Raw genomic sequence first — 22478 nt, 5'->3', positions numbered from 1 at the left:
TTACGGCTACCTCTGGTGGTAACCGGGGCCTGGTGGAGCCCCGCCACCGCGGGATCTAAGTGCCGGAGCTTCAAGTTCCCGCGTGGGGTGGGATTTGCTGCGGTGGCCGGAGCTGATTCTTCACCGATTCCGCTTGGTGCTGGGCCAAACGCTGCTCACTTTCAGCCAGAAAGAGACGTGCTCTCCGCCCTCACCTTTTCTATGCCCCTGGGTTTGACGCCTTCCCCCAAGGCGTGTCCGGATGCGGGGTTTTCCTCAAAGACCTCGGCCTCGCTAGGAAAAACCTCGGAAAGGCTGCAGTAGGCGCGGTCGGGGGAGAAAGTGCCGCCGCTGGTGATGTCTCGGGCTGCTCTAGCGGAAGTTATCTGAACTGCCTTAGGGCAAGTCTATATAGAGCAAATAAAATTACTTGTTAATGGTTTCCTTTTTTCCAGCCATCTCCACCCCCAGGTGGTTTGAACTTTGAGCCTTTTGTAGTCCTGATGAATAATTTCATTTTCCTCAAGTTTATGACACTCAGAACGTCAAGAACTGGAGGTTTCTGCAGTTTGAGACCGGTCAGCACCGTGCAGAGATCAGAGTACTAAGAGACAGGTGAGCATGAATGAGTACCCTCCACTCCAGATTACAGTGTCTGAGAGCGGTTTCTGTAGTTTCGGTAAAAGTACACCACCTTAGCCTGGCGCGGTGGCTCACACCTGTAATGCCAGCACTTTGGGAGGCCCAGGTGGGCGGATCATCTGAGGTCGGGAGTTCAACACCAGCATGACCAGCATGGAAAAACCCCGTATCTACTAAAAATACAAAAAGTAGCCGGGCGTGATGGCGCATGCCTGTAATCCCAGTTACTCGGGAGGCTGAGGCAGGAGAATCTCTTGAACCCCGGAGGCGGAGGTTGCCATGAGCCGAGATCGCGCCATTGCACTCCAGCCTGGGCAGCAAGGGCCAAACACCATCTCAAACAAAACAAAACAAAACAAAAAACGCTGAGGCGGGTGGATCACGAAGTCAGGAGATCCAGAGCATCCTAACATGGGGAAATCCCGTCTTTACTAAAAACAAGAAAATTAGCCGGGCATGGTGGCATGCACCTGTAATCCCAGCAACTCAGGAGGCTGTGGCAGGCTGTGGCAGGAGAATCGCTTGAACTCGGGAGGCAGAGGTTGCAGTGAGCGGAGATCGCACCACCTAACTCTAGCCTGGGTGACAGAGTAAGACTCCAGCTGAAAAAAAAAAAAAAAAAATGCACCACCTTGCCGGGCGCGGTGGCTCACGCCTGTAATCCCAGCACTTTGGGAGGCCGAGGCGGGTGGATCACGAGGTCAAGAGATCGAGACCATCCTGGTCAACATGGTGAAACCTCGTTTCTACTAAAAATACAAAAAATTAGCTGGGCCTGGCGGCGCGTGCCTGTAATCCCAGCTACTCAGGAGGCTGAGGCAGGAGAATTGCCTGAACCCAGGGGGCGGAGGTTGCGGTGAGCCGGTATTGCGCCATTGCACTCCAGCCTGGGTAACAAGAGCGAAACTTCGTCTCAAAAAAAAAAAAAAAAAAAAAAAAATGCACCACCTTTAGTGACTACTAGGTGCTGCCAATGAGTTAATCTTTCTAGGGTAAATCCCAGTTAATGTAGCACCAGGTTAAGGTTTTTAAAGTACATCCGTTTTTACCTAAATGTATTCAGAATAGCTTTAGCTCCTTAAATATATTGAGCCTTTGTAAATTTGACCAAATTATTGAATTTCTGTTCTGTATTAGGTACTGAGAAAGCTAAGAGAGGAATCAGTCATATTCTGTTCTCCAGAGTTTAGTCAAGAGAGGAATAATGTATTATAATGCAATCACATATAATTGAAGGCAGAAATAAGTGCTAAATAGAGAATAAGATTTCAGCGGGACGCAGTGACTCAGGACTGTAATCCCATCACTTTGGGAGACCGAGGCGAGTCGATCACCAGAGGTCAGGAGTTCTAGACTACTCTGGACAACATGGTGAAACTCCGTCTCTTTTAAAAATACAAAAATTGGCCGGGCGCGGTGGCTCAAGCCTGTAATCCCAGCACTTTGGGAGGCCGAGGCGGGTGGATCACGAGGTCAAGAGATCGAGACCATCCTGGTCAACATGGTGAAACCCCATCTCTACTAAAAATACAAAAAAAATTAGCTGGGCATGGTGGCGCGTGCCTGTGATCCCAGCTACTCAGGAGGCTGAGGCAGGAGAATTGCCTGAACCCAGGAGGCGGAGGTTGCAGTGAGCCGAGATCGCGCCATTGCCCTCCAGCCTGGGTAAGAAGAGCGAAACTCCGTCTCAAAAAAAAAAAAAAAAAATTAGTTAGGTGTGGTGACATGTGCCTGTAGTTCCAGCTACTGGAGAGGCTGAGGCAGGAGAACTGCTTGAACCCAGGAGGCGGAGGTTGTAGTGAGCCAAGATCACACCACTGCACACTCCAGCCTGGGCAACAGTGAGACTCTGTCTCCAAAAAAAAAAAAAAAAAGGCCAGGCACGGTGGCTCACGCCTGTAATCCCAGCACTTTGGGAAGCCGAGGCAGGTGGATCACAAGGTCAGGAGTTTGATACCAGCCTGGCCAACATGATGAAACCCCGTCTCTACTGAAAATACAGAAATTAGCTGGGCGTAGTGGTGAGCGCCTGTTATCCCAGCTGGTCAGGAGGCTGAGGCAGGAGAATCACTTGAGCCCGGGAAGCAGAGGTTGCAGTGAGCTGAGATAGTGCCTCTGCACTCTAGCCTGGGCAACAAGAGTGAAACTCTGTCTCAAAGAAAAAAGAATGCATGACATTTTTGGAACAGCAAGTCATCCAGTGTGGTTAGACTCTAGGAAACTAAATCTGAAAAGACATTGTCAGTTACATCTTGGGTTTGCCTCAACTTTTACTGGAAAGTTCTACAGACTTCAGAGAAATATTAAAATGAACAATTTCCAGGAAAAATGCACTAAACTATTATACATGAAATGTAGCTATAATAAATTACACTTCAGGATATAATGCTTGTTTATATTTGCATATCATTGATGATTCACGCCAATTTTTTTTTTTTTTTTTTTTTTTTGGGACAGAGTCTCACTCTGTAGCCCAGGCTGGAGTGCAGTGGCACAATCTCAGCTCACTGCAACCTCCACCTCCCGGGTTCAAGCAATTCTCCCGCCTTAGTCTCCCAAGTAGCTGCGATTATAGGTGCCTACCACCACATCTGGCTAATTTTTGTATTTTTAGTAGAGACAGGGTTTCACCACGTTGGCCAGGCTGGTCTCGAACTCCCGACCTCAAGTGATCGACCCGCCATGGCCTCCCAAAGTACTAGGGTTATAGGTGTGAGCCACTGCACCCGGGACTTAGACCAATTTTAAAAAATTAGGGAGTAATATTTTGTCACTATATTCTATTTCGAATATACTGTAAGAATCTTCTCCTTTGAAGTACACATGTCAAAACATCTGGTAATGATTTCATTATATTAGGAAAACAAAACATGTTTTAATAAGTTAAATGGAAAGTTTTTTTTTTTTTTTTTGAGGCGGAGTTTCGCTCTTGTTACCCAGGCTGGAGTGCAATGGCGCGATCTCGGCTCACCGCAATCTCCGCCTTCTGGGTTCAGGCAATTCTTCTGCCTCAGCCTCCTGAGTAGCTGGGATTACAGGCACACGCCACCATGCCCAGCTAATTTTTTTGTATTTTTAGTAGAGACGGGGTTTCACCATGTTGACCAGGATGGTCTCGATCTCTTGACCTCGTGATCCACCCGCCTCGGCCTCCCAAAGTGCTGGGATTACAGGCTTGAGCCACCGCGCCCGGCCCAAATGGAAAGTTTTATGGGGTGTTTAGGTTTTTTTTGAGACAGAGTTTTGTTCTTGTTGCCCAGGCTAGAGTGCAATGGTGCAATCTCGACTCACTACAACCTCTGCCTCCAGGGTTCAAGCGATTCTCCTGCCTCAGCCTCCAGAGTAGCTGGGATTATAGGTATGCACCACCACGCCTGGCTAATTTTGTATTTTTAGTAGAGGCGAGGTTTCTCCATGTTGGTCAGGCTGGTCTCAGACTCCGGACCTCAGGTGATCCACCCACCAAAAAGATGTTCATCAGCTGGGCTTGGGGGCTCAACACCTATAATCCCAGCATTTTGGGAGGCTGAGGTCAGAAGATCCCTTGAGTCCAGAAGTTCAAGACCAGCTTGGGCAACAGAGGGAGATCCCATCTCTACAAAAAAATAAATTAGCCAGGCATGATGGCGTGTGCCTGTAGTTCCAGCTACTCAGGAGGCTGAGGTGGAAAAATGGCTTGAGCTCGAGAGGCTGAGGCTATAGTGAACTGTGATTGTGTGACTATGCTCCAGCCTGGGTTACAGAGTGAGTCCCGTTCTCAGGGGAAAAAAAAGAGGGGGATGTTCATGCTCATAAGTAATTAGGTAAATTTACGTAAGACCAATGAGATAATGTCAGGAGTTTTCAGGTCCTGGAGTATACTTATAAAAATGAAAAAAAAAAGCTATAGTGATTCACTTCATAAAGCAAAACCACATTTGATCTACTTCTTTATATATCTGTATTTCCATTTATCAAATTTGTTTAAAGTAAAATAGACCAATAATGAAGACTTCTAATTAATTTGTCAAGTCACTTAATGAGGGCTTTCAGGCATTTTTATGGAGTGTTATTACTATATGAGTTTAAACTTTTATGTCTAAATTGATTTTCTTTGTATAACTATCTTTCAGACACCAGAGTGTAGCCTGTTTTTTGAGTCAGGGTCTCGCTCTTGTCAGCCAGGCCAGAGTGCAGTGGCAAGATCATGGCTCGCTGCAGCCTCAAATTCCTAGGCTCAAGCAATCCTCCCACTTCAGCCTCCTGAGTAGCTGGGACTAGAGGCATCTACCACCATGCCTAGCTAAGATTTTCTATTCTTTGTAGAGATGAAGTCTCACTATGTTGTCCAGGCTGGTCTCGAACTCCGGGGCTCAAGTAGTCCTCCCACCTCAGGCTCTCAAAGTGCTGAGATTATAGACAGGCATGAGCCATTGCACCCAGCTGCCTTTTTTTTTTTTTTTTTTTGAGACGGAGTTTCGCTCTTGTTACCCAGGCTGGAGTGCAATGGCGCGATCCCGGCTCACCGCAACCTCCGCCTCCTGGGTTCAGGCAATTCTCCTGCCTCAGCCTCCTGAGTAGCTGGGATTACAGGCACGCGCCACCACCAGCTGCCTATTTTTAATTGTACTGGGGACCGGGTGTGATGGCTTATGCCTATAATCCCACCTGTTTGGGAGTCCAATATGGGAAGATCACTTCAGGCTAGGACTTTGAGACCAGCCTAGAAAACATAGTGACACCCTGTCTCTACAAAAACTAAAACAAAAAAAAATTGCACTGTTAATGTTAATTTCATATAGTATATGGGTTTATTGTTTCACATAGAGATTAAAATGGCTTCCAGAGGAAAGACAGAGACAAGCAAATTAAAGCAGAATTTAGAAGAACAGTTGGATAGACTAATGCAGCAATTACAAGATCTGGAGGAATGCAGGTAAGAGTTTAATTGTTATTGCTAAGCTATAAAATTGCTTTTCTTTCTTTCTTTCTTTCTTTCTTTTTTTTTTTTGAGATGGCTCTGTCACCAGGTTGGAGTGCAATGGCACTATCTGGGATCACTGCAACCTCCACCTCCAAGGTTCAAGTGATTCTCCTGCCTCAGCCTCCCGAGTAGCTAGGACTACAGGCATATGTCACCATGCCCAGCTAATTTTTGTATTTTTATTTATTTTATTTATTTTTTGGGAGGTTGAGTCTTGCTCTGTCACCCAGGCTGGAGTACAGTGGTGCAATCTTAGCTTATTACAACATCCGCCTCCCAGGTTCAAGCATTCCCCTTCCTCAACCTCCTGAGTAGCTGGGACTACAGGCGCACACCACCAGGCCCAGCTAGTTTGTTGTATTTTAGTAGAAACAGGTTTCACCGTGTTGCCCAGTCTGGCTTTGAACTCCTGAGCTCAGGCAATCCATCTACCTCGGCCTCCCAAAGTGCTGGGATTACAGGCGTGAGACACTGTGCCCAGCCAAGTTTGTATTTTTAGTAGAGACGAGGTTTCACCGTGATGGTCTCAATCTCTTGACCTCATTATCCACCTGCCGTGGCCTCCCAGAGTGCTGGGATTACAGGCCTGTGCCATCACGCCCAGCCAAAATGGCTTTTCTTCTGCAGCTAGCTCCATGGACGCAGCCCCATGTGTGATTCTGCATTCCCCTGTAGTGTTCTTCACAGTGCTTTGTCTAGTAGAGAAGTAAACTCATTGTAGGCTTTGGAGTCATAAAGGCTGGGTTATGAAACTCATTCAGTTAATTACCAAGTACATGTGAACTTGGGCAAAATACTTAACCTTGAGGTTGAGGTAGAAATAACACCTACCTTATCTTTAAAACAACCCTGCCTGCTTCAGGCTGAGAAGGTACTACTTGAACTTCTGGAGTGTAGTTTCAGCCTTACTTGCACAAAGGACTACTATTTTTTTTTTTTTTTTTTTTTTTTGAAACAGTCTCGCTGTGTTGCCCAGACTGGAGTGCTGTGGTGAATCTCAGCTCACTGCAGCCTCCACCTCCCAGTTTCAAGCAATTCTCCTGCTTCAGCCTCCCGAGTAGCTGGGATTACAGGCATGTACTACCACCCCCACCCCCGGCTAATTTTTGTTTTGTTTTGTTTTGTTTTTTTGTAGAGACAGGTTTCACCGTGTTGGCCAGGTGGTCTCGAACTCCTGACCTCAGGCGATCTGCCCACTTCAGCCTCCCAAAGTGCTGGAATTACAGGTGTGATCTAAGGCACCTGGCCTTATTATGTGGTCTCTTTTAGTATGCCTTGTTGTGGTAAAAGAAAAATGTTTAATTATCAAAGTAACCATATCGTAGGAAAATGCCCATACTGCTATTATGTGAACACATTCATTGTTAGCATTTTGATATTTCCCTTCAGCCTTTCTCTAATGTACAAGTACAAAGATTGCATTTTTCACTTGGAACTCTATATTTTTCCATATCATGATGTTCACCTACTTCAGAGAGGAACTTGATACAGATGAATATGAAGAAACCAAAAAGGAAACTCTGGAGCAACTAAGTGAATTTAATGATTCACTGAAGAAAATTATGTCTGGAAATATGACTTTGGTAGATGAACTAAGTGGAATGCAGTTGGTAAGTATAATATATAGGTGACAGAGGCCTGACTTTGTTTTTGTCTTTTTTTTTTTGAAACAGAATCTTACTCTGTCGCCCAGGCTGGAGTGCAGTGGCACAGTCTAGGCTCACTGCAACCTCCACCTCCTGGATTCAAGCAATTCTCCTTACTTAGCCTTCCAAGTAGCTGGGATTATAGGCGCCCGCCTCCACATCCAGCTAATTTTTATATTTTTAGTAGAGGTGGGGTTTCACAATGTTGGCCAGGCTGGTTTTGAACTCCTGACCTCAAGTTATCTCCCCACCTCGGCCTTCCAAAGTGCTGTGATTATAGGCATGAGCCACTGTGTCCAGCCGGTTTTTTTTTTCTTTTTTTTTTGAGTCAAGTTCTCTCTCTGTCACCCAGGCTGGAGTGCAGTGACATGATCATGGCTCATTACAGCCTTGTCCTTCAGGGCTCAAGTGATCCTCCTTCCTCAGCCTCCCAAAGATTATAGGCATAAACTACCATACCCAGCTTTTTTTTTTTTTTTTTTTTTTTGAGATGGAGTTTCGCTCCTGTTACCCAGGCAGTGCAATGGCGCGATCTCGGCTCACCGCAACCTCCGCCTCCTGGGTTCAGGCAATTCTCCTGCCTCAGCCTCCTGAGTAGCTGGGATTACAGGTACGCACCACCATGCCCAGCTAATTTTTTGTATTTTTAGTAGAGACGGGGTTTCACCATGTCGACCAGGATGGTCTCGAACTCTCGACCTCGTGATCCACCCGCCTCGGCCTCCCAAAGTGCTGGGATTACAGGCTTGAGCCACCGCGCCCGGCGATACCCAGCTTTTTTATAAGTATATTTCAAGCTGGATGTGGTGGTGCCTGCTTGTAATCCCAGCTACTCCAAGGGCTGAGGCATTCAGCAGGAGGATTGCTTAGAGCCCAGGAGATCAAGACCAGCCTGCGCAACATAGTGAGACCCCCATCTCTAAATACAAAATATTAATAGTAATAAATTAAGTATATTTCTGATAGAAAATATACCATGTTTTATGTTTTGCATGTAACTTTTTTTTTTTTTTTTTTGAGACAGTCTTGCTCTATCTCCAGGCTGGAGTGCAGTGGCTTGCTCACTGCAACCTCCCCCTCCCTGGTTCAAGCAGTTCTCTCGCCTGAGCCTCCCAAATAGCTGTGACTACACGCATGTACCACCAAGCCCAGCTAATTTTTGTATTTTTAGTAGATATTTTTAAACAAGGGGTTTCACCATGTTGACAGGATGGTCTCGATCTCTTGACCTCATGATCCGCCCGCCTCAGCCTCCCAGTGCTTGGATTACAGGCGTGAGCCAGCACGCCTAGCTCTTTTTTTTTTGAGACGGAGTCTTGCTCTGTCACCCAGGCTAGAGTACAGTGGCATGATCTCAGTTTACTGCAACCTCTACCTTCCAGGTTCAAGCTATTCTCCTGCCTCAGCCTCCTGAGTAGCTGGGACCACAGGTACACACCACCACGCCTGGCTAATTTTTGTATTACTAGTAAAGATGGGATTTCACCATATTGCCGAGGCTGGTCTTGAACTCCTGAACTCATGATCTGCCTGCCTCAGCTTCCCAGAATGCTGGGATTACAGGCGTGAGTCACTGTGACTGGACTTTGCGTTTTTTGTTTGTTTGTTTGTTTGTTTTTAAAGAGACAGGGTCACCCAGGCTAGCGTGCAGAGGTGGTGCTTTTCACCCCTCAAGTCTTTTAAGTACCTGGGACCATGGGCATGCGCCACCACACCTGACTATTTAAAAAAATTTGTTTAGAGACAGGATCTTGCAACATTGCCGAGGCTGGTCTCAAACTTATGGGCTCAAGCAATCCTTCTGCCTTGGCCACCCAAGGTGTAACTTCTACATGAGTGTCTGCTTATGCATAAACAACATATCCTTCCAGATCTTCATTTAGTTATGTAATTGCTTCCAGTGACAGGAACCAGTAAACCTTGATAAACAAAGATTAAAGAGCCATTCCTCAAGTTATTGCAGTATCTGATTTGTTCGACTGTTTTGGTTAGTTTTTGCCTTCTTGTGTTTCTAGGCTATTCAGGCAGCTATCAGCCAGGCCTTTAAAACCCCAGAGGTCATCAGATTATTTGCAAAGAAACAACCAGGTCAGCTTCGGACCAGGTTAGCAGAGGTAAAATTTCTTTAAATTGATTCACTTGCTGTGTGTGTTTCATTTCCTAGGCCAATTCGTTATGATATCCTATGGCTTAAAAATTGACAGTTGATTTTAGAGCCACAACTGACAATCTTCTGACAAAATTAGTACTTAGAGCAATTATGGTTGATAAGAAATGTAGGGCTTTAAACAAAATATGGCAGTTTAAATTGCCACTGACCACTTCTACCTGGACTCCACCTTTAATGTTTTACCATTTACTTCTGGAGCTCTAACTTGAAATCACATTGAGAATTCATTAGCAACATTGCTTGTATGCACGTGTGGCCTATCTCATCTAAGAATTTCAAGTATCTTTATGAACCTGATACGTACTTCCAGAAGTCTGCTTATAGGCTTTTTTGTTTCTTTGTTTTTTGTTTTTTGTGTTTTTTTGAGATGGGGTCTTGTTCTCTTGCCCCGGCTGGAGTGCAATGGCATGATCTTGGCTCACTGCAACCTCCGCCTCCCGGGTTCAAGCAATTCTCCTACCTCAGCCTCCTTCAGTCCCTAGCTGGGACTACAGGCGCACACCACCATGCCTAGCCAATTTTTTGTATTTTCAGTAGAATCGGAGTTTCAACATGTTGTCCAGGCTGGTCTTGAGCTCCTGACCTCAAGTGATCTACCTGCCTTGGCCTCCCAAAATGCTGGGATTATAGGTGTGAGCCACTGCGCCTAGCATTTTGTGTCTTTTGTTTTGTTTTGGTTTGGTTTTTGAGATAGGGTCTTGTTCTGTTACCCAGGCTGGAGTGCAGTGGCGCAATCTTGGCTCACTACAACCTCTGCCTCCCGGGTTGAAGCCATTCTCCTGCCTCTGCCTCCCAAGTAACTGGGCCCACAGGTGCACACCACCACACCTGGCTAATTTTTGTGTTTTTCATAGAGACGGGATTTCACCATGTTAGCCAGGCTGGTCTCAAACACCTGAGCTTGGGCAATCCACCCACCTCAGCCTTCCAAAGTGCGAAGATTACAGGTGTAAGCCATTGCACCAGGCCTGGACAAGTTATTTTATTCATCCCCTTTGTGCCTAGGTTTCTCTGTCTGTAAAAAGGTGACAGTGATAGTCCCTTCCTCTTATGGTGGTTATGAGGATTAAGTGAAGTAATAGACATAAAAGTGCTTTCAGTAGTACCAAAGTATAGTACATGCTATTGTTTCAGGTGGAAGGGGTGATATTTTACGAGATAATTTATTAGAACTGCATTTAACATTTGTTTGTTTGTTTATTTATTTATTTATTTATTTATTTATTGTGTTTCCATAAGGATATTCACACTGGATAAGCATTTAACATTTCTATCATATTTTTCTTGGATTATTTCTGTAGTTCTTTATAATATTAATCAGATAGAGGATTTTTTTAAAATAGTAGGTCTGAAAAGCTATATTTTGTATATAGAATGTTTTTCACTTAAGTGACATATGCCTTGCATTCATACATTTTAGATGGATAGAGATCTGATGGTAGGAAAGCTGGAAAGAGACCTGTACACACAGCAGAAAGTGGAGATACTAACAGCTCTCAGGAAACTTGGAGAAAAGGTACCAGTATTTAATATGTTAGGTACAAAGAAAAAGTATGAATTTTTCTTTTTTTTTTTTTTCTTTTTGCTTTCTGCCCCTCCCCTCATTCACAAACATTCCTTCTTTTTTTCTGAACCATGGGAAAGTAAGTTCCAGACATCATCAATGGTATATATATATATAATATATATATGTAATATATATATAATATATATGTATGTAGTATATATAATATATATGTATGTAATATATATATAATATATATGTATATATATAATATATATGTATATAATATATATATATAATATATATATATGTATATTTTTTTTTAAGAATAAAAAGAGGAAGAGGGAGAGAGGATGGGGGTGTTGCTTTATTGCCCAGGCTAGAATGCAATCTAAATATGGGTATGCCTATAATTGTCCTATAATGGAGACATAAAAGAAAATGAGGGAAGAGAATAACAAACAAGGAGCCAACCAACATTTCATTTAAACTTCTAAGTTGATATGATGTGGTACTGATAAGAGTGTATATTTTGTGTATTTAAAGTGGAGAGTTCTATAAATGTTAATTACGTTTACTTGTTCCAGATCTGAGTTCAAGTCCTGGATATCGTTGTTCATCTTCTGTCTCATTGATCTGTCTAATATTAATGTTGAAGTCTCCCACTATTATTGTGTGGGAGTCTAAGTCTCTTTATTAGTCTTGTATGTCTGGGTATTCCTGTATTGGGTTCGTATATATTTAGCATCTTTAGCTCTTCTTGTTGTTGCATTGATCCTTTTATCATTACATAATGTCCTTCTTTGCTTCTTTTGATCCTTGTTGCTTTAACGACTATTTTATCAGAGGCAAAAATTGTAACTTCTGCTTTTTATTTATTTATTTTAGCTCTCTGTTTGGTTGGTAAATCTTTCTCCATCCCTTGTTTTGAGTCTTTGTGTATCCTTAAATGTGAGATGGGTCTGGATACAGCATACTGATGGGTTTTAGTTTTTTATTCAAATTGGCCGTCTGTCTTTGGATTGGGGGATTTAGTCGATTTAAATTTAGAATTAATAATGACATATGTGAGTTTAATACTGCCATTTAATATTAGCTGGCTATTTTGCCCATTAGTTGATGTAAATTCTTCATTTTATTGATGCTCTTTTTAGTATTTTTTAGAAAGGCTGATACTGTTTGTTCCTTTCTATGTGTAGTGGTTCTTTCAGAAGCTCTTGTAAAGCAGGTCTGGTGGTGATGAAATCTCTGAGTGCTTGTTTATTCAGAAAAAACTTTTATTTTTCCTTCACTTATGAAGCTTAGTTTGGCTGGATGTGAAATTCTTGGTTGAAAGTTCTTTTCTTTAAGGATGTTGAATATTGGTCCCCACTCTCTTCTGGCTTGTAGGGTTTCTGCTGAGAGATCTGCTGTAAGTCTGATAGGCTTCCCTTTGTGGGTAACCTGACCTTTCTCTCTGGCTGCCCTTAGTATTTTCTCCTTCATTTCAACCCTGGTGAATCTGACGATTATGTGCCTTGGAGTTGCTCTTCTTGAGGAAAATCTTTGTCGTGTTCTCTGTATTACCTGGAGTTGAATATTATCCTGCCTTACTAGGTTGGGAAAATTTTCCTGAATAATATCCTGAAGCGTATTTTCCAGCTTGGATTCATTCTCTTGGTCACATTCAGGTACACCTATCAAGCGTAGATTAGGTCTTTTCACATAGTCCCATATTTCTTGGAGACTTTGCTCGTTCCTTTTTATCCTTTTTTCTCTAATATTGTCTTCTTGTTTTATTTCATTGAGTTGGTCTTCGACCTCTGATATCCTTTCTTCTGCTTGATCAATTCGGCTGTTAAAACTTGTGCATACTTCACGAAGTTCTCGTATTGTGTTTTTCAGCTCCATCAATTCACTTATATTCCTCTCTAAATTGTGTATTCTTGTTAACATTTCATCAAACCTTTTTTTTTTAAGTTCTTTGTTTCTTTAGATTGAGTTAGAACAAGTTCTTTTAATTCACAGAAGTTTCTCATTATCCACGTTTTGAAGCCTGCTTCTGTAATTGGAACACACTCGTTCTCCATCAAGCCTTGTTCCATTGCTGATGAGGAACTGGGATCCCCTGCGGAGGGAGAGGCGTTCTGATCTTGGGTATTCTCAGCCTTTTTTGGCTGTTTTCTTCCCTTCCTTATAAATGTATCGATCTGTGGTCTTTGTATTTACTGTCTTTGTAATTGGGTTTCTGAGTGGACGTCCAACTTATTGATTCTCAGTGCCGAAATCTGAGCAACCCACTGAGCCGACTAAATCAGCGGCGTTAAGGTTGATGGTGCTTTTCTGACTCTGCACCAAGAACCGACGCTCCGAGGCACCGGCAAAACCGCCTCGCCGGTCACAAGAGTCGCGCTGGCGACCCGTGGGGCTCCTCCGCTGGGAATCTCCTGGTGCATGAGCAACAAGAATTCATTTGAAGGTGTGGCGTCCTCTCGTTCTTTGCGCTTTCACTGGGAGCTACAATCCCGAGCTGCTAGTGATCAGTCATCTTGGATCTCTCTCCGAAAAAATATGAATTTTTGATACAGAACATCTTGATCTGTGGTCTAGTTTGTGGTCCTAAGACTTTTTTTTTTTTTTTTTTTGAGATGGAGTTTCGCTCTTGTTGCCCAGGCTGGAGTGCAATGGTGTGATCTCAGCTCACTGCAACCTCTGCCTCCCGGGTTTAGGTGATTCTCCTGCCTCAGCCCCCCAAGTAGGTGGAATTATAGGTGCCCGCCACCATGGCTGGCTAATTTTTGTATTTTTAGTAGAGACAGGGTTTTGCCTTGTTGTCCAGGCTGGTCTTGAACTCCTGACCTCACTGATCCACCCGCCTCAGCCTCCCAAAGTGCTGGGATTACAGGCGTGAGCCACCATGCCTGGCCTCCTCTTTTTTTTTTTTTTTTTTTTTTGAGACAAAGTTTTGCTTTTGTTCCCTAGGCTGGAGTCCAATGGTGAGATCTCAGTTACTGCAACCTCCGCCTCCTGGGTTCAAGTGATTCTCCTGTCTCAGCCTCCTGAGTAGCTGGGATTATAGGCATGCATCACCATGCCCAGCTAATTTTTTGTATTTTTAGTAGAGGTGGGGTTTCATCATGTTGGCCAGGCTGGTCTTGAACTCCTGACCTCAGGTGATCCACCTGCCTCGGCCTTCCAAAGTGCAGGGATTACAGGTGTGAGCCAACATGCCCAGCCTCCTGAGACATTCTTAACTGGTTTTTATTTTATTTATTTATTTTTTTAATTTATTATTTTTTTGAGGCGGAGTTTCGCTCTTGTTACCCAGGCTGGAGTGCAATGGCGCGATCTCGGCTCACCGCAACCTCCGCCTCCTGGGTTCAGGCAATTCTCCTGCCTCAGCTTCCTGAGTAGCTGGGATTACAGGCATGTGCTACCATGCCCAGCTAATTTTTTTTTTTTTTTTGTATTTTTAGTAGAGACAGGGTTTCACCATGTTGACCAGGACGGTCTCGATCTCTTGACCTTGTGATCCACCCACCTCGGCCTCCCAAAGTGCTGGGATTACAGGCTTGAGCCACCGCGCCCGGCCCTTAACTGGTTTTTAGAACCTCCTGTAGCATTTACTCACTCAACTAGACTTTGTTTCATTTTGTTTAGCTGACTGCAGACGATGAGGCCTTCTTGTCAGCAAATGCAGGTGCTATACTCAGCCAGTTTGAGAAAGTCTCTACAGACCTTGGTGAGTGCCCTCATATTTCTGAAAGCTGGTCATATACTATTGCTCCAAACTGAAGGAGAGTGTGGTCGAAATAATGTAATAACCTTTTCTTGAGCTTAAGAGTGAAACCAGAATTGTTTTGTTTATAAATTCATTGTATTGGTTTTATTTCCCAATATTCAGAATAAATTGGCTGTGTGTAGTGGCTCACGTCTGTAATCCAAGCACTTTGGAGGCTAAGGTGGGTGGATCACCTGAGGTTGGGAGTTCAAGACCAGCCTGACCAACATGGTGAAACCCCATCTTTTAAAAAACTAATTAATTAATTAAATTAAATAATGCAGCCTAATGTTTTTAAAATGCTTGTCAGGTAGATGTAAATATAACAATAAACTAAAATTATATGCTTAAGGCCAGGAGTTCTAGACCAGCCTAGGCAATATGGTGAGACACTTTGTCTGCAAAATTAAAAAGAAAAAAATAAGGCCGGGCGCGGTGGCTCAAGCCTGTAATCCCAGCACTTTGGGAGGCCGAGGCGGGTGGATCACGAGGTCGAGAGATCAAGACCATCCTGGTCAACATGGTGAAACCCCGTCTCTACTAAAAATACAAAAAATTAGCTGGGCGTGGTGGCACGTGCCTATAATCCCAGCTACTCAGGAGGCTGAGGCAGGAGAATTGCCTGAGCCCAGGAGGCGGAGGTTGCGGTGAGCCGAGATCGCGCCATTGCACTCCAGCCTGGGTAACAAGAGTGAAACTCCGTCTCAAAAAAAAAAAAAAAAAAAAAAAAAAAAAGAAAAAAGAAAAAAATTAGCCAGGCATAGTGGCATGCACCTATAGTTCTAGCTACTCGAGAGGTTGAGGCAGGAGGGTCACTTGAGCCCAGGCATTTGAGGCTGCAGTGAGCCAAGATCATGCCATTGCTCCAGCCTGGGTGGCAGAGCAAGACCTGTCTCCCCTACAAAATATTTTAAAATAAAATTTTACATATTCTATTTCATAGCTAGAGCTGGAGTAAGGATTTATAACTAATATGTTCCCCTTTATAGCTGGATTGTTTGTGCAGAGGGAAGGAAATGGGGATGGCAGTGGGAGTGTGTAGTGGTTAATATACTGATAATGGAGGCTAATTATATTTTTTGTTTTAATATGTATATGATAGATTTTTTTCCCACTTTACCAGGAATTGTAACTGTACTCGAAATAATCTTTTTGTTTATTATGTGTCTTTATTCTTAGGCTCTGGAGACAAAGTCCTTGCTCTGGCAAGTTTTGAGGTTGAAAAAACAAAAAAATGACATGGTGCGGAAGCTTGTAACATTGATCACATTCTTATTGTAAATGGCATCTTTCCTCTGGGGGTTTTCAGTTATGCAAAGAAATGAAGAGATTTTGGAAATGCATCAATAACCTAAGAAAAGTGACATAAAAGTATACTTATGGCTTGTGTTTATGCTCTTCATCATTGTGCATTGTGTGGGGTTACCTGCTTGAGTGATCCTGAACTTGCTGTGATAGGGACTCACTGAACTCTACTTGTGATTTGTCTAAAAGAGAAAACAAAGTGGACTTGGTTTTTATTAAGACTATTTGTTTTTAAGTGTTGATAGTGAATGAAAAGATATGTAGTAATGATATTTTTCTGCTTATAACTTATCCCCACTCATTGGAATGAACAGTGAAGCAAGCTCAGTAGACTTCGTATGTGTTCATAGAATTTTAGAGTTCCAAGGGATCTTAGAAATCATTTCTGTTTTTACAAACAAGGAAACTGAGGTCCAGAAAGAGCAAGTGACTTGCTTAAAGTTACATTAGAGAGCTGATGTTTTCGTAAAACTCAGGTGTCCTGGCTCCTGGTTTAATATCTTGAATTTTATTTTGGTACCATTTTATAAAAAATAACATTATTAGGGCAAGTCAGTGTTTTTGAAAATTCAGTGTCCCAATAAAAAGTTGACTGCACATGAAGGGACCATCCCCCAGCCTGTAAGCTGTCTGTATGAATGGGGCCTCTTGTATCTCAGAATTTTGAGGTTGGAACAATGGGAGCCCTGTTGAGCGTCTCCTAAAGTGACTTACCAGCCTGGTTGTTTCACCAGGGAAGCAATAGGAAATGGCAGCTAGAGGCCCTCCCTGTGTGTGACCTCTTGTCACACTCAGAGGGTGGTAACTGTCAGCTGTTATCTACTCTTCAGTTTTTGGAGAAACACAAAGTAAGAGGAAAAGCAAATTTCTCTCCTGAGTATTTACATGTCTCTGCATGCTCAAATATGTGGATATGTCCATATGCATGTATATTAGCTTATTTCTTAGGCTCTGGCCATTTTATATCCTTTCATGTGCTTCTCTCTCTTTTTTTTTTTTTTTCTTCTTTTTTTTTTAACTAAGTATCCTGGGATCATGTGCTTCTCAATATTTTTGCTTTGCACTTTATACAAATTAAAAGCATTTTTTTTTTTTTTTTTTTTTTTTTTTTTTGTTGTTGTTGTTGTTGTTGAGACAGAGTTTCGCTCTTGTTACCCAGGCTGGAGTGCAATGGCACGATCTCGGCTCCCCGCAACCTCCGCCTCCTGGGTTCAGGCAATTCTCCTACCTCAGCCTCCTGAGTAGCTGGGATTACAGGCACGTGCCACCATGCCCAGCTGATTTTTTGTATTTTTAGTAGAGACAGGGTTTCACCATGTTGACCAGGATGGTCTCGATCTCTTGACCTCGTGATCCGCCCGCCTCAGCCTCCCAAAGTGCTGGGATTACAGGCTTGAGCCACCGCGCCCGGCCTAAAAGCATTTTTAAAGCTTCTTCTATACTGTAAACTACTAGGTGCTTTGCCAACCAGACAGATTAGAGGACCTCAGCTACACTGATGCCTTATTTGGAACTTTTAGTGGGTTGCTTTTTTTTTTTTTTAGACAGAGTTTTGCTCTTTCTGCCCAGGCCTGACTGCAATGGTGTCATCTTGGCTCACCACAACTCCACCTCCTGAGTTTAAGCTATTCTGCCTCAGCCTCCCAAGTAGCTGAGATTACAGGCATGTGCCACCATGCCTGGCTAATTTTGTAATTTTATTAGAAACAGGGTTTCTCCACATTGGTCAGGCTCATCTCAAACTCCCGATCTCGTGATCCACCCGCCTTGGCCTCCCAAAGTTCTGGGATTACAGGCATGAGCCACCTCACCCGGCATGTTAATTTTTACATACTGATTTATGACTGTCAAAAACTCAGTCTGGGCACGGTGGCTCATATCTGTAATCCCAGCACTTTGGGAAGCTGAGGCGGGTGGATCACCCGAGGTCAGGAGTTCAAGACCAACCTGGCCAACATGGTGAAACCTCGTCTCTACTAAAAATAGAAAAATTAGCCAGGCATGGTAGCGCATACCTGTAACCCAAGCTGCTCAGGAATCTGAGGCAGGGGGATTGCTTGAACCTGGGAGGCGAGGTTGTAGTGAGCTGAGATCACACCACTGCACCCCAGCCTGGGGGACAGAGCAAGACTCCCATCTCAAAAATTAAAATTGAAAACAAAACACTTACTGAAATTGTGACAAACCAAGAAAAAGCAAATTACCTGCTATTCATCTAAGGCTTTATGGTCAATCCTTACTTCATTTTTCTGTATTTATTTTAAAGGAGGTAAAATTCATATATCATAAGATTCACCATTTTAAAGTGTACAGTTCAGTGGCAGAACATTCCCAGTGTTGTGCAACCATCACTACTCTAGTGCCCGAACATTGATATCACCCCCAAAGGAGGCCCTATAGCTATTAAGCAGTTATTCCCCAGTCCCGTCTCCTCTGTCTGCTAACAGCCACTAATCTGCCCCATCTTTATGGATTTACCTATTCTGGATATTTCATATAAATGGAATCATAAGATACATGGCCTTTTTATGTGTCTGGCTTCTTTTGTTTAGCATAATATTTTCTTTTTTGGGTATGGAGTTTCACTCTTGTTGCCCAGGCTGGAGTGCAATGGCACAATCTTGACTCACTACAGCCTCTGCCTCCCGGGTTCAAGTTATTCTCCTGCCCCAGCCTCCCAAGCAGCTGGGATTATAGGCATGTGCTACCATGACCATCTAGTTTTTGTGTTTTTAGTAGAGACAGGATTTCACCATGTTAGTCAGGCTGGTCTTTTTTTTTTTTTTTTTTTTTTTGAGATGGAGTCTCTGTCACTCACTCAGGCTGGAATGCAGTGGCATGATCTCAGCTCACTGCAACCTCCTCTTCCCGGGTTTTTTGTTTTGTTTTTTGTTTTTTGTGGTTTTTTTTTGACAGAAGGTCTTCCCGGGTTTAAGCAAGTCTCCTGCCTCAGCCTCCTAAGTAGCTGGGATTACAGGCATGTACCACCATGCCTGGCTTCTTTTTGTATTTTTAGTAGACACGAGGTTTCACCATGTTGGATCTCAAACTCCTGACCTCAAATGATCCACAAGCCTCAGCCTCCCAAAGTGCTGGGATTATAGGTGTGAGCCACTGTGCCCAGCTGGTCAGGCTGGTCTTGAACTGACCTCAGGTAATTCACTTGCCTCAGCCTCTCAAAGTGCTGGGATTATAGGTGTGAGCCACTGTGCCCAGCCATCATCATATTTTCAAGGTTAATCAATATTATAGCATGTATCAGTACTTTATTCCTTTTTACAGCTAAATAATATTCCATTGTATGAATACCACATTTTGTTTAATCCAGTATCTGTTGATGATTTGGGTTGTTTCCTTCTTTTGGCTATCATGAATCATGCTTCAATGAACATTTGTGTACAAATATTTGTTTGAATACCTGTTTTCAATTATTTTGGGTGTATATCTAGGAATGGGATTGCTACATTTGTTTTTTAAGCCATAGAAGATTCTTCCCATCAGCTGGGCACAGTGGCTTACACCTGTAATGCCAACACTTTGAGAGGCCAAGATGGGCAGATCACAAGGTCAGGAGTCCCAGACCAGTGTGGCCAATATAGTGAAACACTATCTCTACAAAAATTAGCTTGGCGTAGTGGTGGGAGCCTGTAATAGCTGAGAGGCAAGAGAATTGCTTGAACCCGGGAGGTGGAGGTTGCAGTGAGCCGAGGTCATGCCACTGCACTCCAGCCTGGGCAACAGCCCATCTCAAAAAAAAAAAATTACCTTACTTTAAAAGTGGCCTAGTTTGCGTTGCCCAACAAGACATTGACAGTCACAGCTGTGTGACCTTTTGTGTGTTACTTAAACTTTTGAGCCTCCTTTTCTACTCAATGGTGATAGTAGGACCTACCTCAGGATTTTCGTGCATTCCCCTCTCTTTGTTAATGCAGATACAGTTTTTACCTGGAAAGCTAACTCACCATTTAACAGCCCTCCTAAGCACCATTGGATACATTTTGTATCACAAATTTGGCATTCATTCAGAAAAAGTAGTTGAAAAGTGAGTAAATTCTATGCAATTATAGTTATTAAATGACTTATAAACTGTGTTTCTCTTCCACTTTTTGCTACATTTAAAATCTAGATGTTCAGATGTCTTTGGAGGTTACAGGCAGCAATAATGCTAAGGCAGCTAACTTTTCAACATTCTTGTGTCAGGCTAATATTTTGGTGAAAAGAATTCCTGTATTTCTCAAATAACTAGAGCTGAAGCAGAAATAAGTTTCAATGAGCAAGTGTCCAATTGGGCCATTGAATGAAATCTAGTGTTTTAAACTACTCGGATGTTTCAATGTTTTGTTTTGTTTTCTTTTGATCCTGTGAGCAGTAAGACATATGTTAGGTGGGTGGTAAAGGAAGAAATCCAGTAGCAGAATGAGGAATTGTTGCCAGGAAGAGGTGGAGTTGGGACAAATGGGTTGTTAACTGATTTTCAGATCTTCTGCTGAAGACATTAAACATAGAATGGTCATCTTTAGAAAAATAAAAGACTATGCAACTCCACAATTGAAATGGTATTTTTTTTTACAGTGAATGATGGATAATTGGAAATTCTTAGAGAAAAAAATCAACCCAGACCATTTTGTCTAGAGCCTTTCACACCTTCCTGTCCATGTTTTTCTTTCTTACTGTGCTTATTGCTAAGACCAATAAATGTTCTTCTTTGCCTCCTAAAATGTTTTTCAGCATTAGTATGTAAATTAAAACTGTTGGCTAGGCGCCGTGGCTCATGCCTGTAATCCCAGCACTTTGGGAGGCCAAGGTGAGTGGACATGAGGTAAGGAGTTCGAGACCAGCCTGGCCAATATGGTGAAATCCTGTCTCTACTAAAAATACAAAAATTAGCTGGGCATAGTGGCAGGGGCCTGTATTTCGCAGCTACTCAGGAGTCTGAGACAGGAGAATCGCTTGAACTCAGGAGGCGGAGGTTGCAGTGAGCCGAGATTGTACCACTGCACTCCAGCCTAGGCAGCAGAGTGAGACTTCATCTCAAAAAAAAAAAAGTGTCAGCATTCCCACAGAACCCCATGAACAAGTTACAAGATATAATTGCTTCCATTCCATCTGGCCCTAGAATTAAAGCGATTTTAGAAACTGGAGAAACTGAGACTGAACATGGTGGCTCACACTTGTAATCCTAGTACTATGGGAGACTGAGGCGGGCAGATCATGAGGTCAGGAGATCGAGACCATCCTGGCTAACATAATGAAACCCCATCTCTAGTAAAAATACAAAAAAATAAAAAACATTAGCCGGGCATGGTGGCATGTGCCTGTAGTCCCAGCAACTCAGGAGGCTGAGGCAGGAGAATCCCTTGAACCTGGGAGGCGGAGGTTGCAGTGAGCCGAGATCCTGCCATGGCACGCTAGCCTGAATGACAGAACGAGACTCCATTTCATAAAAAAAAAAAAAAAAAAAAAAAAAAAAAAAAAACTAGAGAAACTAGCATTTAATATTTCATCAAGCTGCAGGTTAAATATATAGCTGTTGTAGATATTCTCCTAAAATATGGCCTTTTGACATACTAAGTCATTGTCATTTTGGAATCTCTCTCCATGCTCAGAGGAATAGTGGAAACTGTATATTGAAAGGGCCTCAAACACAAGGGGTCAACAATGTTCTCAAGAGTTCACCATGGGCTGGGCGTAGTGGCTCACACCTGTAATCTTAGCACTTTGGGAGGCAGAGGTGGGTGGATCACCTGAGGTGAGGAGTTCAAGACCAGCTGGCCAACATAGTGAAACTCCATCTCAACTAAAAATACAAAAGTTATCCAGGCATGGTGGCCTGTGCCTGTAATCCCAGCTACTCGGGAGGCTGAGGGAGGAGAATCTCTTGAACCTGGGAGGCAGAGGTTGTAGTGAGCTGAGATTGTGCCATCGCACTCCAGCCTGGGAGACAGAGGAAGACTCCCTCTCAAAAAAAAAAAAAAAAAAAAAAAATAGTTTACATTGGAAATTGATAGGGTCGCAGAGCTTCAGCAGAGTTGACAGGTTTGAGGCTGTCAGCTGGGAGCTTCCTAATGCTTGGTTGTTTTTCTACCAGAAGATCACACCGCTTAGGAGTTGAATACAATTAAAAATAAATGAGCAAAAATTTCATTTATTATAAAAGAAGTCAAGGAGAGCCATCAAGCTTTTTTGTGTGTTTGTTTTTTTGAGTGAAGATAATGCTGGTAAGGGTTATTTCTAAGATTATACATCAGCCACAGCTCCTCTATGTCAGCCTCTGGTGATTGTGACTGAACTTTTGAAGCCTCCCAGAAAACCCTCTGCTGAAGCTCTGTTTCAGTCATGACTTAAATACATGGTATGAGAGTTTCTGCTACCTTGTCTATTGCCTGTAAAACATCTTAGCAGGTCAGGTAGTATTTTTTTTTTTTTTTTTGTCACTGCTACAATTGTCATATTACATGAGGCTATACTACTAAAAGAGCTTAATTTGGGTTGTATTTTTGTTTTTTGAC

At 43.0% G+C, this 22478-nt stretch overlaps 1 protein-coding gene across 3 annotated transcripts; it reads left to right on the top strand.

The window, feature by feature from the left end:
* Positions 1-292: 292 nt before the first annotated feature.
* Positions 293-20687, top strand: LZIC (leucine zipper and CTNNBIP1 domain containing). Of its 3 annotated transcripts, none has more exons than XM_074380043.1 (7): positions 293-537; positions 5428-5536; positions 7059-7194; positions 9246-9344; positions 10821-10916; positions 14544-14625; positions 15844-20687. In XM_074380043.1, exons 1-7 carry the CDS (start codon positions 483-485, stop codon positions 15900-15902), a joined length of 636 nt encoding a protein of 211 aa, XP_074236144.1. In that variant the 5' UTR covers positions 293-482; the 3' UTR covers positions 15903-20687. The 3 variants fall into 3 exon arrangements, with proteins under 3 accessions (XP_074236144.1, XP_010336830.1, XP_074236143.1); XM_010338528.3 differs by having other exon boundaries at positions 505-594; positions 15844-20517; XM_074380042.1 differs by lacking the exon at positions 14544-14625 and having other exon boundaries at positions 505-594.
* The last annotated feature ends 1791 nt before the right edge of the window (positions 20688-22478 follow it).

Source organism: Saimiri boliviensis, chromosome 11 (assembly GCF_048565385.1).
Source record: "Saimiri boliviensis isolate mSaiBol1 chromosome 11, mSaiBol1.pri, whole genome shotgun sequence".
Lineage (NCBI taxonomy): Eukaryota > Metazoa > Chordata > Mammalia > Primates > Cebidae > Saimiri > Saimiri boliviensis.
The sequence above is the reverse complement of the archived record's forward strand: the minus strand, read 5'-3'. Positions and strand labels throughout refer to the sequence as shown.

Excerpts from the sequence above, each read along its gene's own strand:
- LZIC (XM_074380043.1), top strand. The coding sequence starts at position 483 with ATGAATAATTTCATTTTCCTCAAGTTTATGACACTCAGAACGTCAAGA. Across the intron at positions 538-5,427 it reads CAGAACGTCAAGAACTGGAG|AGATTAAAATGGCTTCCAGA; the intron begins GTTTCTGCAGTT and ends TGTTTCACATAG. Across the intron at positions 14,626-15,843 it reads GAAAGTCTCTACAGACCTTG|GCTCTGGAGACAAAGTCCTT; the intron begins GTGAGTGCCCTC and ends CTTTATTCTTAG.